The 14,681-nt window shown below is 42.6% G+C and overlaps 2 protein-coding genes across 3 annotated transcripts; both read right to left on the minus strand.

The window, feature by feature from the left end:
- Window positions 1–497: 497 nt before the first annotated feature.
- On the minus strand, window positions 498–5,529 carry otol1b (otolin 1b). The gene is made up of 5 exons (XM_026365493.1): window positions 3,471–5,529; window positions 2,579–2,994; window positions 2,399–2,488; window positions 2,184–2,255; window positions 498–2,087 (listed from the first exon to the last, which is right to left on the minus strand). Exons 2-5 carry the CDS (start codon window positions 2,979–2,981, stop codon window positions 1,189–1,191), a joined length of 1,464 nt encoding a protein of 487 aa, XP_026221278.1. The 5' UTR covers window positions 2,982–2,994; window positions 3,471–5,529; the 3' UTR covers window positions 498–1,188.
- Window positions 5,530–9,316: 3,787 nt separating this feature from the next.
- On the minus strand, window positions 9,317–12,829 carry sptssb (serine palmitoyltransferase, small subunit B). 2 transcript variants are annotated; one of them, XM_026378282.1, is made up of 2 exons: window positions 12,529–12,829; window positions 9,317–12,120 (listed from the first exon to the last, which is right to left on the minus strand). In XM_026378282.1, the coding sequence occupies exon 2, from the start codon at window positions 11,248–11,250 to the stop codon at window positions 11,008–11,010; it is 243 nt and encodes an 80-aa protein (XP_026234067.1). In that variant the 5' UTR covers window positions 11,251–12,120; window positions 12,529–12,829; the 3' UTR covers window positions 9,317–11,007. The 2 variants fall into 2 exon arrangements, with proteins under 2 accessions (XP_026234067.1, XP_026234059.1); XM_026378274.1 differs by having other exon boundaries at window positions 9,317–11,300; window positions 12,529–12,828.
- Window positions 12,830–14,681: the final 1,852 nt, after the last annotated feature.

Genomic DNA, 14,681 nt, shown 5'->3' on the forward strand with positions numbered 1-14,681 from the left:
TTGTTACAATACATGACAGTGGACGTTATACTTTACAGAAATAATAACAATTCAGCTGTTGGCCACAGCGATACTCTATGTATAGATAGCACATACTGTTTAAAGTGTGAGAAAGACATAGTAAAAAGTACAGACAATAAAAGGAAAACCTTGGCCCGAGGGGTTAAATAAAATTTTCTAGGTCAAACAAGTGAGACCAGGATGATGTGAGGTCAGAGCGTTTAACAGAGGCCATAACTATAGCTTTTAATAAATACTTTAGACTCATAGGTTTAAAGGAATACAGGATAATTATACTGTGTAGTAGTAGTTGATGGTTAAATAGAGTAAAAACAGAAAACAAAATATTTTAAAAAGTCTTGCACACCTTCTTTATTACTGCTGGCATTTTTATTAAGACAAGCTGCAGCATCTCATAACTGATAATATTTAAACATTTAGCCAGCAGTTTTTTTTTCCAAAGCACTGCACAAGTGAGGAACACACACACAGCAGGAGCAACTTGGGGTTCAGTCTTGCTCAAGGACACTTTGTTAGAATGAGTGCTGGAGGTCAAACCTCTAATCCTGTACTTAGTGGATAACCCACTCTTCCTCCTTGCATAAATGCACACTCCATTGCACTGCAATTACACTGCAGTCACAGCTCTATTGCTTTTCCTATGGTTTTGGTTCTTTGACCATTGGAAACTTTGGATTTGCAGTGCTGTATGTAGGATCTGTAAGAGCTCCATTTAAGAGAATCTTTTCATCAGGTGATGTTTCAGTGATTTCCTATCATATAGTGGTATTGTGTTTGTTTTCTCATGATGCTTTGCTCACTACCCAACTTCATTTTTGGGCATTAGTGAATTTACCCTGCATCAGCATTTATGCAAAATAATGGCATAAATACGTTTCAATACACGTTGATGTACACGATAGAGGGAAAGTAAATAAATATACCAGCAGTAAAATAGTGTGTCTGAGTTTAATGTTTTTTTAAACAGGTATAACAAGATGATACAGGTGATGATACTATAAATATGATCTTTTTTGTTTTTTCGTATATTTATACTAGTGCTGCAGTACAGTTTTGCAGCAGTTTAAAAGTAGTGAGTATTGTAGTGTAGCACCACCAATATTTGACCTCTTCTCACTTATGGTCAAATTGGATTGGTAAAGTAGAAGTCAGTAGGACTAGTGAGTATCAGACCTTGTCCGAGTAAAGCAGAAACCCAGAAAAGATGCTGTCATCCTCACTGCTGGCATAAGCCCCATTCCAGTCTCTGAATGTCTCCATCCACACCTCATCACCCACCGCCAGATGCAGCACCACCAGAGTGGACGCCTGGTCGATGTCTTGACCATAGAGTGAGTCGCGTGTCCTTACTCGCCGTGACCCATTCACCACCAGCGTGGCTCTCAGTGGCTGATTGCGTACTGTGATGTGGAAGGAGAAGACATAAACGCCAGCGTGGACGCACGTAAAGCTGTTGGACGTTGTGTTGAAGTGGTTCTCTTCGTTGTAGAAGACTTTGTCGAAGCGTATCGGGAAGCCAGAGGGAGGGAAGGACTTTCTTGGAGAGATGCCTACACTGAAGGCTGAGCGTTTCTGGGCAACCCCTGAACCCTTAGCTCCTTTCAATCCACGAATGCCCCTTTCACCTCTCATCCCAGGGTAACCTCTGTCCCCTTTTGGCCCAGGCATCCCTCTTATTCCTTGTGGTCCCTGAGGTCCACTCACCCCTGGTTCCCCCTGTGGTCCAGGGGATCCTGGATCACCACGGGGACCTCCAGGACCTGAGGAACCATGCTTGCCATTGATTCCTGGAATGCCCATCCCTCCTGGGACGCCAGGAGGTCCAGGATCCCCTCTCTCACCTTTCTGTCCTCTCTCCCCCAGTATGCCACACTCACCCTTGTCCCCCTTGTCTCCCTTAGGACCTGTATCACCAGCCACTCCTGGAGGTCCAGTGGGGCCCTCTTTACCAGGTTGACCTTTCTCACCAGCAGTTCCGTTTAGACCAGGTTCACCTTTATCCCCACTAAAACCTTTGACACCTTGTAACCCAACTTCGCCTTTTTCACCTTTTGAGCCAACATCACCTGCAAAATAAAGGGACAATTTGAAGTAGTTTTTTTTTTTTACTGTAGTCTGCCATCCATATAGAAGAATTCAACAATCACCAAACAAGTTTGTACCTTTTTGTCCGGGTTTCCCTGGTGCTCCTGGTGGCCCGGCTGTCCCACCGTTTCCCCTATCACCTTTATCACCTAAAAAACATGCATTGTTTTTCAGTGATGAACTTGTGACACTACATGTCATTACCTGCCACTGTCTAGGATATATGGTTCATGTACTCATATTACCTTACATAGAAAAGTGAAAATATTACTGAAAAGTATAATGTGCCCACCTTTGTCTCCTTTTAACCCCATAGGACCACTCACACCCGGTGGTCCTGGTAAACCAGCTGCTCCTGCAAGGCCTCTTTCGCCTGGTGGCCCTTTATATGCAAACATAACATCATATAAAAACAAACTTATAAATGAATAAGATTAACTTTCTATATGCACATTAGCATTAAGTCCTATACCTGCCAGGCCTCTGTCTCCCTTTGGCCCCCTGGGGCCTCGCTCAGGAGGACAGCACTCACAGAAATTGAAGTAGCATTCGTTATAGTCCAAGGTGTAGTTCTCGGGGCCAACACCAGAGGGCTCTGTGCTCTCAGTGTAATGCTGAGGAAAGATGTGGCTTGGATAGGTGGTTCTTTCTGTGGGGGGAAGAGGATGGGGCTCCACAGGGTGTGTGCTTGCCACTACTTTGAGAGTCTTGGGCATGCTGGTGGTTACAGGGCTGTGCACGGTGATCTGAGGGACGGGCTTCTTGGTGTACTGGTACTTTGGCTTCTGTGTCGTCTTAGCTTCAGCACAGGACACCACAGTGAGTGTAATCACAACTACAGCTACAAGGGCCGACTGGCAGGAGATAATCCTCATGATTGACTGGGATCTGAGGACAGATGAGTTGATGTACATAACACAGTACTGGTCTGCACTAATTTCATTTTTCTTTAGCTTCACATTACGAAAATAAGATGCTGATCAGCAGTTCACTGTTCACAAATGAGATCATATAGAGTAGTACTGATGTGTGATAACTGTGCTTTTAATACTTTTATCATTTCCATAGATGTTTTCCAAGTTTACATTTGATTATTTCGCTTTGTCTGTCTGTTGAGATCTTTTCTATGTTCTATACTCTCGGGTTGGAGCTACAGCGACCCAGCAAGTTTGCAGTCTGCCCTTCAGTCAAAGCTCATGACACCTCATCAATGAACTGAGTAGCTCGAGTGTTTAACTAGAATGAGATCCTGCCGCTGCTTGGTCACAGCATTAAATGATTAAAATCAACAATCGACATGCCATTTACACATAAACCAATGATTTTGATTAGAATATGTATTGAGCAAAGTTGATCAAACTCACCCAGTAATGCATAAGTAGTATGGTCATTTATCCTCCCTAGTGGTCTCTTGTAGGCAGCACCAGGAGCTCCAGGTCGCTCTGATATCCCTGCTAGGCTTGGGCAAAAGAACATCCCCACCAATGAGGGTGTTTGCTGGAGGCACAGGGGGAGGTCTGAAATCCAACTAAGGCAGCCTGGAGCTGACCCAAGGAGAACCACTGTGCTGTGGCCCATTCTCTGTATCCCTGTTGTGTAGAAAGGTGCTTTTGTGACACGGGATACAGCACCCACCAGGAGCACTCCCTCACTGCGAGCTAGGCGAAGAGCAAAGGCCGTGGGGCAATGGGTCACCTGATATGGGAGGCATTCCTCCAACTTCCAACCTACTACCCAGGCTTTTGCAGTGGGACAAAGCCAAGCAAAGAGGCTTCTGTGACAGAGGCCAGGGTCCTACTACTGCTTTTATTTGGACAGCACTCTGCATGTAGCTACAAGCACCAAGGTGCAATGCATTTTTATTTTAGGTCTCATTGTACGGCCCCATGCAAAATCTTGGAAGTTGACCTACAACAATGTTTGCAACAGTTAATTTAAAATGACATACTACCTGATCTGCAAACTGGAGCGTAGCACAGAGAGCTCAGCTTTTCAATCTACTGGCACTTGGTGAACATCCAGAAGAAAGCTTTAACCAAAGAGCACCGATAATCTCCTCACTCAACAGCTGCTAAACTTGAGCTGTTTGTCAAACAGCTTATCTCCCATAAATCACAGTTGCAATGCTTGCCTGATCAGTGTGGACAACTTACTGCACAGAATCTCCTGAGCTTGCTGGCAGCCACATTTGCTAACTATGATTGATACTGTGTGGAAGGACAATGATTCCTTCTTATGCTGTAACAAGATAGCTTCTGGTTTTTGCAGAAAAGTGATTTTCTAGCAGATGACTGGTTGAAACTCTCGACTTGCAAGTGACAATGAATGTTTGAGCAGTGGACATGCCTCAGTTGTCAAAGACCTCGTGTCCTTAGAGGGATCAATGACCACCTATGAGTGAGCAGGAAAAAGGGAAATGAAATTTGGGAAACAGAGGGGGGCCATGGTGAGATGGAGGGATGAGGAGAAAGAGCTACTGAAAAGACCATGTTCGTTTGAACAATTTTCACACATACACTGTCTTTGTCTTCCCGCCTACATTATTTACATACATGTACTCATCCTCTCCCTTCTTCCCAGCAGCTCAAGTGAAGTGTCCTTATTTGCCCCTCCATAAAAGTCAAACAGATGGAGTGTGAGATACGCAGCTGATTCCTGGGAAGGAAAGCAGTTCCTCTGGGGTTCTCCAAGCCCGACCTCAACCCGGTCGCCTCTCAGCTCCATTCAGACCACACATAACAGCAGCGGTCAGTTTACAGTGCCCAGCTGGTCACAGAGGACCCAGGCGCCGCTCACCTGTCCATTCATTTAACACTAGCACCAACCTTGCCCTTAGTCCACCTCCACACACACACACACACACTATAGAGTGAGAGGTAAGGAAGAGTTAACTTACTCAGTGGGTGCAGCCGAGCAGAGAGAGGACCAAAGATGACTTGGCTGGATGGAGATGTATTGCCTTACATTAACTCTATTCATGTAAAGGAGGTCTTGAGGCTGCAGTGAATGTGTATAGTGTGAGACGCAAAGCAACCCGACATCCTCTGTATGATTATTCTGCTTCTGTGCTCACAGGCGCAAATAAAACCATAGACTTTTTCTTTGTTCTTGAATGTGGGATCTTATCAAAGGAAATCTAGATCCTACAGAATTAGCTGCTAATGACTTTGGCTAGAGATCTTCTGGCAGTAAAGACACATCTCATGTAGTCAGAGTACAAAAACACTTTCTCCTGCCACACTTTCTCCTACAAACCTCTCTGATGGTAGGGATTGGTTTACACACTTGAAGTTGGCTAACGAGAGACAAGCAGTGTGTTTATAGTCACATTTTATTTATTACATTTACTAGTAGTGATTGACAGTTCTGAGTGACGTAGAACAGTCACATATTGATGTTGTATTTGAGTAGATGTGAAGTGATAAAGATTCTTAGTTCCCGGATCTCAGATGTTTTGTTGTTTTTGTTTTTAACTTTCCATCTTGTGATGGGTTTACGGGTCAGACAAAGCAGACCTGTGTCACTCAGCAGAGGTGGAGAGATTTGACACTTTCAGCATCTCTCTTAAAACACAATCTTAAAAGTTTAAGTAACCATAAGCAGAACATTACGTTCTGTTAGAAAACTACCTGGATCCTGCAAGCTCCCGGAGTATGTTGAGGTCACCAGTTGCTTTTCCAGAGAAAGTGCATGCACACACAATAAGAGGGAAATGCTAAATGTAGGTCATGAATGGATGGTTGATCCCCCCCTCCTTCTTCACTCTTCCTCCCCTGTGTTTTAACACAAAAGAAACAGCATACCTCCGTGATGTACTATCCCATTTCACCCTCGTTGTGTCTTCTATGCAAAGGTCCCATAAAGGGCACAGCAAGTGTCCTCATATGCCCCTATATGACCAAACCCAACTAGAGCAAGAAGAGCGAATTCGCCTTTAACTTTACACCACTCAACTTCAGCTCTACACTGGTGTTTGCCACACCTCCATCTCCAGTGATCAAGTGGAGCTCACCAACAGACTTCAGTACGCGACCCTGTGAAGATGGCAGGTTTGGTATCCACTGGAAAAACACATTACAAAACTCAGTTTCACTCCCTCCCTTTTTGTGTTTTCACATGAAAATTCCTGGAAGGCTGTCAGACATACCGTCAAGGCTGTTTACACACGTCAGTGAACATTTCCATTATTATACAGCACAGTTCTCAGAAATATGTCACAGTCTGTGGCACATTAGTATTAATTAAGTTAACTGAGTTATTAACAATAGAATTTTTCTTAGTTACAATTAGCAGACTTAGTAACTGTTTTACTAGAGCTGACTATAGACGTGTGTGGTGCATAGAAAAAAAAAAGATCATTTCTCTACTTGGCCACTTGGTGGCAGACTTGTGTTATAGATTACAGACCATGGATTATTTACTGTAACTGTACTGATAACTGAACCTAAAAAAGATGTATGTACTAAAAATTAAGATAAAGTATGAACAAAATATAGTTTGGAGACTTGGGAAAGTGTGTCCCAACTTTGGACAGTAGATCTAAGCTGATGTTAAACCTTCTCTACAATATCTGGATAGTGATGATGTTCGTCTCACACGTACATTTATGAGCACAAACTCTTGTCTCTTTATTAAACTAAGCAACTAACTCTGCTATTCTGCTCCTCTGAGCAAAGCATACTTGAAGCACAACGCTTCCTCAGGTGTAGCTCATTGACCAGGGTCAGTGACAGGGGTTGGTTCTAGCTGGGGTTTTACACCCTGTTGGGCTCAAGTTTTTATCAGACCAGCCACTCCTAGATTCATATTGACTGATTCAGAGCTCAGATATAATGTGGAGCTGGGAGTTGTGTTGAAAAGTGAATTCCTCCTCAATCTCTGATCAACAATGAATGGCAGTAATTGCACAATCATTCTGACTGCTACAGCACAAACCCTGTCTGATTGTGGAGAGATCTGTTTAGAAAGAAATCTGATGTTGACAGGCATTAATTTATCCGCAAATCATAACAATGTGATCCTCTACCTGACCTCCATCGTGGATGTGATTGCATTTCCATATCATGTTGCCACACCAACTAATCAAATATAGTATATGCCTATTGTTTGCTCAGTGGAGCCTTTGTTTTTCTGGGTTTGTGAAAAGACTTCCAGTTTAAACATTTAAAGAAGAAACAAACAAGAAAGCTTTACAGTAAATAAGGAAAATTATGGTGAGTCTGGCTGGCTAATGAACTGTTCCTGGATTTTAGCTTAAAGAGGAGAAGTGAGTATTCTATCCAGGAAAACATCTACTTAATAACAACGCCGAAATGATGTTTTAGAAGAGAAAAATACAGTTAGAAGAGAGCGCAGAACAGTACAAACATCGTGCCCTCAACACACTGCTAGACAGGTTTCACTATGAATCACAAATTATATACATATATTTCCTGAATTCAGCATTGGTGTCGTCTTTCTTAAAAGTTCTCAAAAGAGAGTCTCTATTGTAGTAAAGGAAAAGTCTGGATGTTGAGACATTGGACGCTCATAAAACAACTAAAATAAGCCTTTCCTGTTTTGTTAGTGACCTGGAGACAATGTGATCATTACTGTTGTAAGGAGCCAAGTGTCAACCAGCAAATATAAATACTATACCAGCAAAGATTATGTAGAAGCTGTAGGACTGGATCTGTTGCTGTCCGTGTCTGTCATGTCAAACTCTGTGTCTTAACAGTTGCTATACGTTATCACCAGGGAGACGTTCACTGCAACAGCACACACCTGCAGGACAATAATGTTAAACAATAGCCCATGTTGCCAGAGGCTGTCTAGTTATAGTACACGTATGTTTATGTGTAAGTGATGTTGTAAGACACTTTCTGGGGTTTCCTTGTAAACCGAAACCCAGCGTCAGAAGCAGGGTTGGTGTGCACAAGAGTGTCTGTGTGTGTGTGTCTTACTGCTCCTCTACCTGTCTGTCTCAGGACCCGACAGCTGCGATGGGAAATCCATCGGGTTTATCTGGGAGAAACTGTCACATGTGAGATGAGTTTGCAGAAAAGTTTGTTTACACCTTGTCATCAAGGAGATAACCTCTGGCCTCTTCCTTCATGGGACCCAGACTAATATGAGAAGTGTAAACAGAAGGCAGCTCTTCAAAGACCCAGAGGCAGAGGGCAAATTTGCACCGTGTAGGATGAGACAATGTCGTGGGAGAAGGGATGAACTGAGGCAAAGAAAGCAAACGGTGATGGAAGGAGAAGATAAGAAAATCAAATAATGGAGAGGACAGGTGTGAGGAAAAGGAAGTAGATTGGAGGGAAAGAGAAAGTGGGGTAAAGAAAATCAAACCAGATGAAGACAAAAGAAGGAAAGAAAAGAAGAATGAAACGGAGACCATGCAGAGGGCAGAGAAAAATGAAGTGGAGGAGAGGAAGGGGAACAAAAGAAGAGGAATGGAGCGGAGACGAGGGCGATGGAAGAGATGTAGAGGAAATGAAAGAAAGGAGAAGAACTGAGAGATGAAAAGAAGGGAAATGAAAAGTAATGGAGAGGAGCGAAGATAGAGTGAAAAGAATTAAACGAGAGAAGAAAAGAGATTCAGTAGTGATTGGGTTAGTCTGTGTGTGATAAGCAAGTAGTGTTCACAGTCGTGTTCACTACAAAAAGCTAATTGAACAAGATGGCAATCTAAAGTTACAATGCATAAAAACATGGCAGTGGACTGTCCTACTGCTGCTCTAATAACCATATCTATACTCTGCTCCATCATGCACCATCCATGTTAATAATGTTAAAGGAAACATGCAGTGCAAACCATAACATACTGCCCTATTCTACCAGCAAGCCTTTATAAATAGGCTTTGCTTATCATCCTTTGCAATTGTTTAAACTGTGTCTGTTCCAACAAAGAGAATGGACATGGTACATTTCAGATCAACAGACCGTAGTAGGGTTACCTAGTGTCTGCAGGGCAGAGAAAACCCTGTGTATTAGTTCATGCGCAGTCCAAGGAGAACTGGTTTGGTTGCTCTGCCTTTTATTGTGCGAATTCACTTTATGTGGTGCAGCCTATTGTGCCGCGAATATGCTACCCTTTAGCTTTTGTTTTTCTTGTGCTTCCATTTCAAAGCAACTGAGTTGATCTGGTGCACAGCTCCATTTTCTAAGCATCAATATTCATAGACATATATGAACAAATAGACTAGGATGAGGATGGTTGTCCAAGCAGCTTCAAATATTTTTATTTTCTGTATATTGCAGTGATGTGTTGTTGTCATGTATAAATAAAACATTCATTTTGTGAGCGGTGAAAAAAAAAGGCATACATACATTCTTGGTAGAGGAAATGTTCAGAGTTAAGTGTTTAACCAAACTGAAATTTAATAAAAAGACACATAAACGTGGGCACGATATAAAAGCACTTTCAGGTGAAAAAACAAAGTCGAGAAGACATTACGTATATAAATAATCAAATAAAAAGGAAACAAAAAGCTGGTAATTGACATTGTAACCAGCCAAGCATTTACCAGTGTATATAAATATGTAACTTCACAAAAATAAAATTAATTTAGAGTTCATGTTTAGACTGGAATCAACAAGCCCTTGACCCAAAGCAAAAACAATCAGAAAATGACTTTAATAAAAATAATAATCAATAAAGTTTAATAATCATCCCAACTACCAACAAACTACAACTCATTTTGTCTTCTGTTCATCCTCAGCAGGTCAGCTATTAGTAAGGAAGACGGTTTCTGGTAAGCCAGACAGGCTTTTTGTTCGGGCCAATTTGACTGTTGTTTGCATTCGACAGCAAACAGTTGAGATGCTGCTGATTGAGTTAATCTACAGCATTAACAAAGCCAAGCCTAAAACATTAAGGTGTGTTCTATCAATATTTGCTCATGCTCAGTGCAGAGCACACCTTCCTGACATACCAGTAGTTAAAAAATAGGAGATAAAGTGGAGGCACAGCACACATGTGAGCCATTATTTCATTTACTGATTCACTGGTCACCTTTGACCAGTAAATCAGTAAATGTAGGCTTAAGATTGAGTGTATCACTGTGCTACAGATCTCGACCCTGATGCTTTTAGATTCATTGCATAGCTTTGGCTTTTCTGTCAACTCACTCTTCAGCTATTGTATGAGATAGTGGTTCTGACACAAAACCATAGACCTAACATTAACAAAAGGTTTATGTTAAAACTGTCTCTACTTAGAGACCTGTTCACAATCAGCGTGGCGTCAAAGACACACAATGGCAACGCAAACGATTTTATACATCAAGTGCCATGGAGACGGTTGTACTCTCTTTTGTGGCTCTTACTGATTTGTATTATGGGAAGTGTAGGATCCTCTGATTGAGGGTTTTAATCTGTCTTTAATAAGTTGTTTACTTGTACTGAAGTGTCAAACTAAATCCCTGTAATGCCCATTTGAAGACTGTGGCTTAAGAGTCATAATAGAGAGAGAAAGGCGTTGTAGTGTTCTGCAGTGAGACTAGCATGCAAATCAACTACACATGTGCGACCCTATCATGCAAAACCAGAGGTGGTATGCACTCACACAGGACATGATGATGAGAAAAATTAAAAGGAAAAAAAGGGACAGTCAACATTTCACAAGACATTTCACAAGGGTGTGAAAGTAATGTACAGTTGCATGTTTAATACCACGGGGTAAGGCCAGAGGACTGGGGATGTAAAGACGACAGTGAGGCTCTCATTTCCAGATCACTCCATTAAGAGCGTTGTGTTTTCAGTGTGTCCAGAGGTGAATGTGGTTTTCAGTGAAGGTGGTGTAAAGAGAGGCTCAAGGTGCTCCAGCAGATAAAGAGTTGAGTTAAATGAAATGATATGAGGACTCATGCTAATCCAGCCGGTCTCTGCCTCATTCCTCCATGTCCTCCCCTCCGTTTAGTTCATGAGTGCCATGGTGCTCTCAGGCTGGCCACCAATAATCCCAGAGAAGAACTCCAGTGCCAGCCGCACATGGATGGGCACAAAGACATATGAGGTGTATATCACCATGGCAATGGCGGAGAAGAGGATGGAGTTAAAGATGGACTTTTCCCACGGCTCCAGGACATAGATGCCTGTGATGAGCAGGTACTGGTAGTACAACCAGGCCAGGTACTCCCTCAAGTTCTTGAAGTTCATCCTGCAGGTTGGATAGGGAAAAGTGGAGGTGGAGTGTTGTGAGACTGAAGCTGCAAGAAAGAGAGGGTGTGAGGGAGGATGAAAACACACAGGACAAAAAAAATCAAAGACAAATAACACAAAAAGGACATGAGCGCACAGAGGAGGTAGCTGAAGGTAAAAAACATAGGCTCCACTACAAGTCCTGCATTCAGAATTACAGAGGTATTTAGTCAAAGTATTAAAAATACTTACTTACAAATAAGGGAGAAGAATCATCTGTGTCAGTGTTTTAATGTAATAGTATTATAATAAATGAACATTTTTATGATCTAAAGCTCCTTTATAGTTTATATACTGTAGTTCTTGAGTAAATCTACTTAGTTACTTACAAGCTGGCTTTAAACAAATTCTGTGAAGAAACAATCTCAACAAAGAAATTAAAAAAATGTTAAAAAAAAAAACACTTTATAATGCTCTAATGATTCATCATCACATACCATTAATAGATTTCAATCATTATTGCTTCAACATATATTCTGACCTGTGTTACGCATCAGCCAGGAGATAGTTAGTTTCAAGGGACAATCTTCCAAGTCACTAGTCCTTGTTAACTAAGTGAATTAAAGCAGGTGAATTAAAGCCCCTCTAAACCCACAGCAGCTCCCCGGTGGGGGCAGTCAAGCAGGGCTCATGGAGATATAATATGGGACACTTCAAAATGAGTTTGTGCTATGTGAGAAACGTCTTTTCACCCTCCCCCTTCATCTTCCAAATATTTTCAAGAAAGCTGTAGAAAAAAAAAAACAACCCTGTGTAGCAACAGGCAACCGGACTGCTCTGCACAGGTGGGGGCGGGGCCAACAGGTGCAGGTGCACTCACCTACTTTTCTAGAATATGACTGAAGTAGAGATAAGGACAGGACACATCCAGTAGTCCGTCAATTCAGAGTCACTGTCTACAGAATAGAATTAAATCAACTTCATTAAAAGATGAGCTTCAGCGGGGCTGTTGGTAGATTGTTGTGGTGGTGACCAGTATTTCTACATCAAAATCACAGTGACACTGTAATTAAACGGTGTCGATCAACAGCCAATTAACAGGAAACTTCCAAATAACTTCAGCAAAACTTCTCATCCCTGTCCAGATGGTGCAAGTGTGTTATAATAATGCACGTAGCAAGTAAATCATTTGAAATGACTAATTGACTTACTAATTAGTTGAGTTAATGGGTAAGGCTAAGTATTAAAGGAGACTTGTAGTGTGCATCCCAGCATCCAAATGTGCTACTGACTCACCTTAGCGGCAGACGTGAGAGCCCCTGGACACCTGCAGACGACAGATGAGTTGAGGACGAGCTGCAGACCCGCGGCCGCTCCGTTGCCCTTATGTAAACGAGAAGCTGCCTCTCCAGTTTGCCGCTGCTGTATATACCGACACACTGACACCACACCCACTACTCGCGCCTATACTCACCTGGCTGACCGATCGTGCAGGTGGAGTGGCTGTGTGCCCTAACGCATAGGCCGGTGTGCGTGTTCACGCAGCCAACAGCAAACAGTCCTATCTTCAGAGCCAAGCAGGGGGGGTGGAGTGGGGGGGGGGGGGGGGGAGGAAAGCCGGGGACCTGTCTGCAGCCCCTGCATGTATCACGTGAAGTCCGCCGCTTCGTGTGGCATCTTCAAACTTTGTTCAGTGTCGCATCCTCCTGCGCATCTGTCCCACCGTGCTGCAGCCCGACGCTGCGCCGCAGCGCAACCTCTGACGTAGGCGGCAGCAGCAGCAGCAGCAGGATGGAGAAAGCAAGGCGAGAAAACACAGGCATCTCCACTGGTCTGCACCTGCACCGCGATGCTGTAGCGTGGATGAGTTTTATATGGAAATCCAACACTACACAAACACGAATCACAAACGTAGAAATAACTTTTTTTTTTTTTTTTTTAACATGTCCGTGTATTCGGCTGCGGTCTTTCCACGGCCCAGTTGTCTGGAAACGTAGCTCACACAGGAAACCATTCAGGAACAGTCGTGTTTATTTTCATCCTCTCTTTTTAATGTAGAAAAAAATTAAACCACCACAAAACCTGACATTATTATTATTATTATTATTATTATTATTATTATTATTATGAGAATTTAAACATGTTTGCAGCATCCACCTAATGTTGTTCCAGTTATTTTGTGTGTGGTAATTTGGGGAAATAAAACAAAGAGATAATATTGCTTTCATGAACCTCACCTGTGTTTTGATATTTCAGTGGCAGACCAGGATCAGTGTACATTCAGATATCTATCTGTAAAGTATTCAATTCATAATGTTCTGAATACTCAGTAGTAGGCTACTCATAATCATGTGTCCATTTTTGTAGTGTCTGGATTTTTCTTGTCTTTACTTACAACAAATGTAGGCATGAAAAGAAGAAGTCTCTTCCTGAGCTGCGTTTAAAAAAATGGACTCCGGCTCAATATTAACATATTAAGAACATGTACAGCTCAAATACTACTGGAAAGAACATTTAAGCGAGCTTTCCACTAAGGAGGTGTCTCTTTAAGAAATCTTTTTCATCTCCTCAGGTTCTGCTGACCCGGCTCAAATCCCACACTTGATAACACTGTGCATTATTGATGTGTAAACACGGACTGTGCCGCCGTGGCGCACCGGTTACGCACGGACACCCTGCCATTTTTGTCAGCGTCATGAAAATGAGGACTGGTTTGTAATGCCCGACACGGGGTATGAGTGAACATGACCTCACCATGCAAGTGTATAGAAATGAAACGACTCTGGTGGGACCCCATCTTCACCTGGAACCATGGAAATCATTATTCAAATCACAGGATCCACTGCATTAGCCACTATTCTGGTGCTGAGACTCAAAGTTTCAACGAGTCTGCTGAGATCTAGACAGTGACTCTGCAAAGTGGTATGTAAAGTACCTGGGTCATAAGGACACACGTTTGTGCACATAGAAAGGTGATGATGAGGGGGGAAAAAAAAAAAGGTGATGATCAGAGGAAACCCCCCCTCCCCTCCCTACTCAGCATGGTTGTCACCACCACTCCACACACTCCCAAAGGGACTCACTTCAGTCACTTTCCCAAGTAGATCTGATTACCATTAACCAGCTCGGTATTGTGAAAAACAAGAGTAATCCTCCCCCTACATGTCACTGATTTAATACCTCTGATACACACATTCCTCTGGTGTCTTGGATTACATAACACTTCCCATCAGAAGATCTGCACAGCCATGCAATAAACCTAGTGACAATACCAACAACTCTTAAACTGTGAGTTCTTATGCTTTGGTTTAGACTAATCAGACAGCTTCGTGTGAATACGTGTCACAGTTTTCAAAATCAAAGCATCATCAATAAAAGTTTGATATTAACGGCTCTATTCTTAAAGGCCATTCCTTAGCCTCTTGACCACAGGCACACCCCCCTGCTGT

This window comes from Anabas testudineus, chromosome 13 (genome assembly GCF_900324465.2).
Source record: "Anabas testudineus chromosome 13, fAnaTes1.2, whole genome shotgun sequence".
NCBI classification, from domain to species: domain Eukaryota; kingdom Metazoa; phylum Chordata; class Actinopteri; order Anabantiformes; family Anabantidae; genus Anabas; species Anabas testudineus.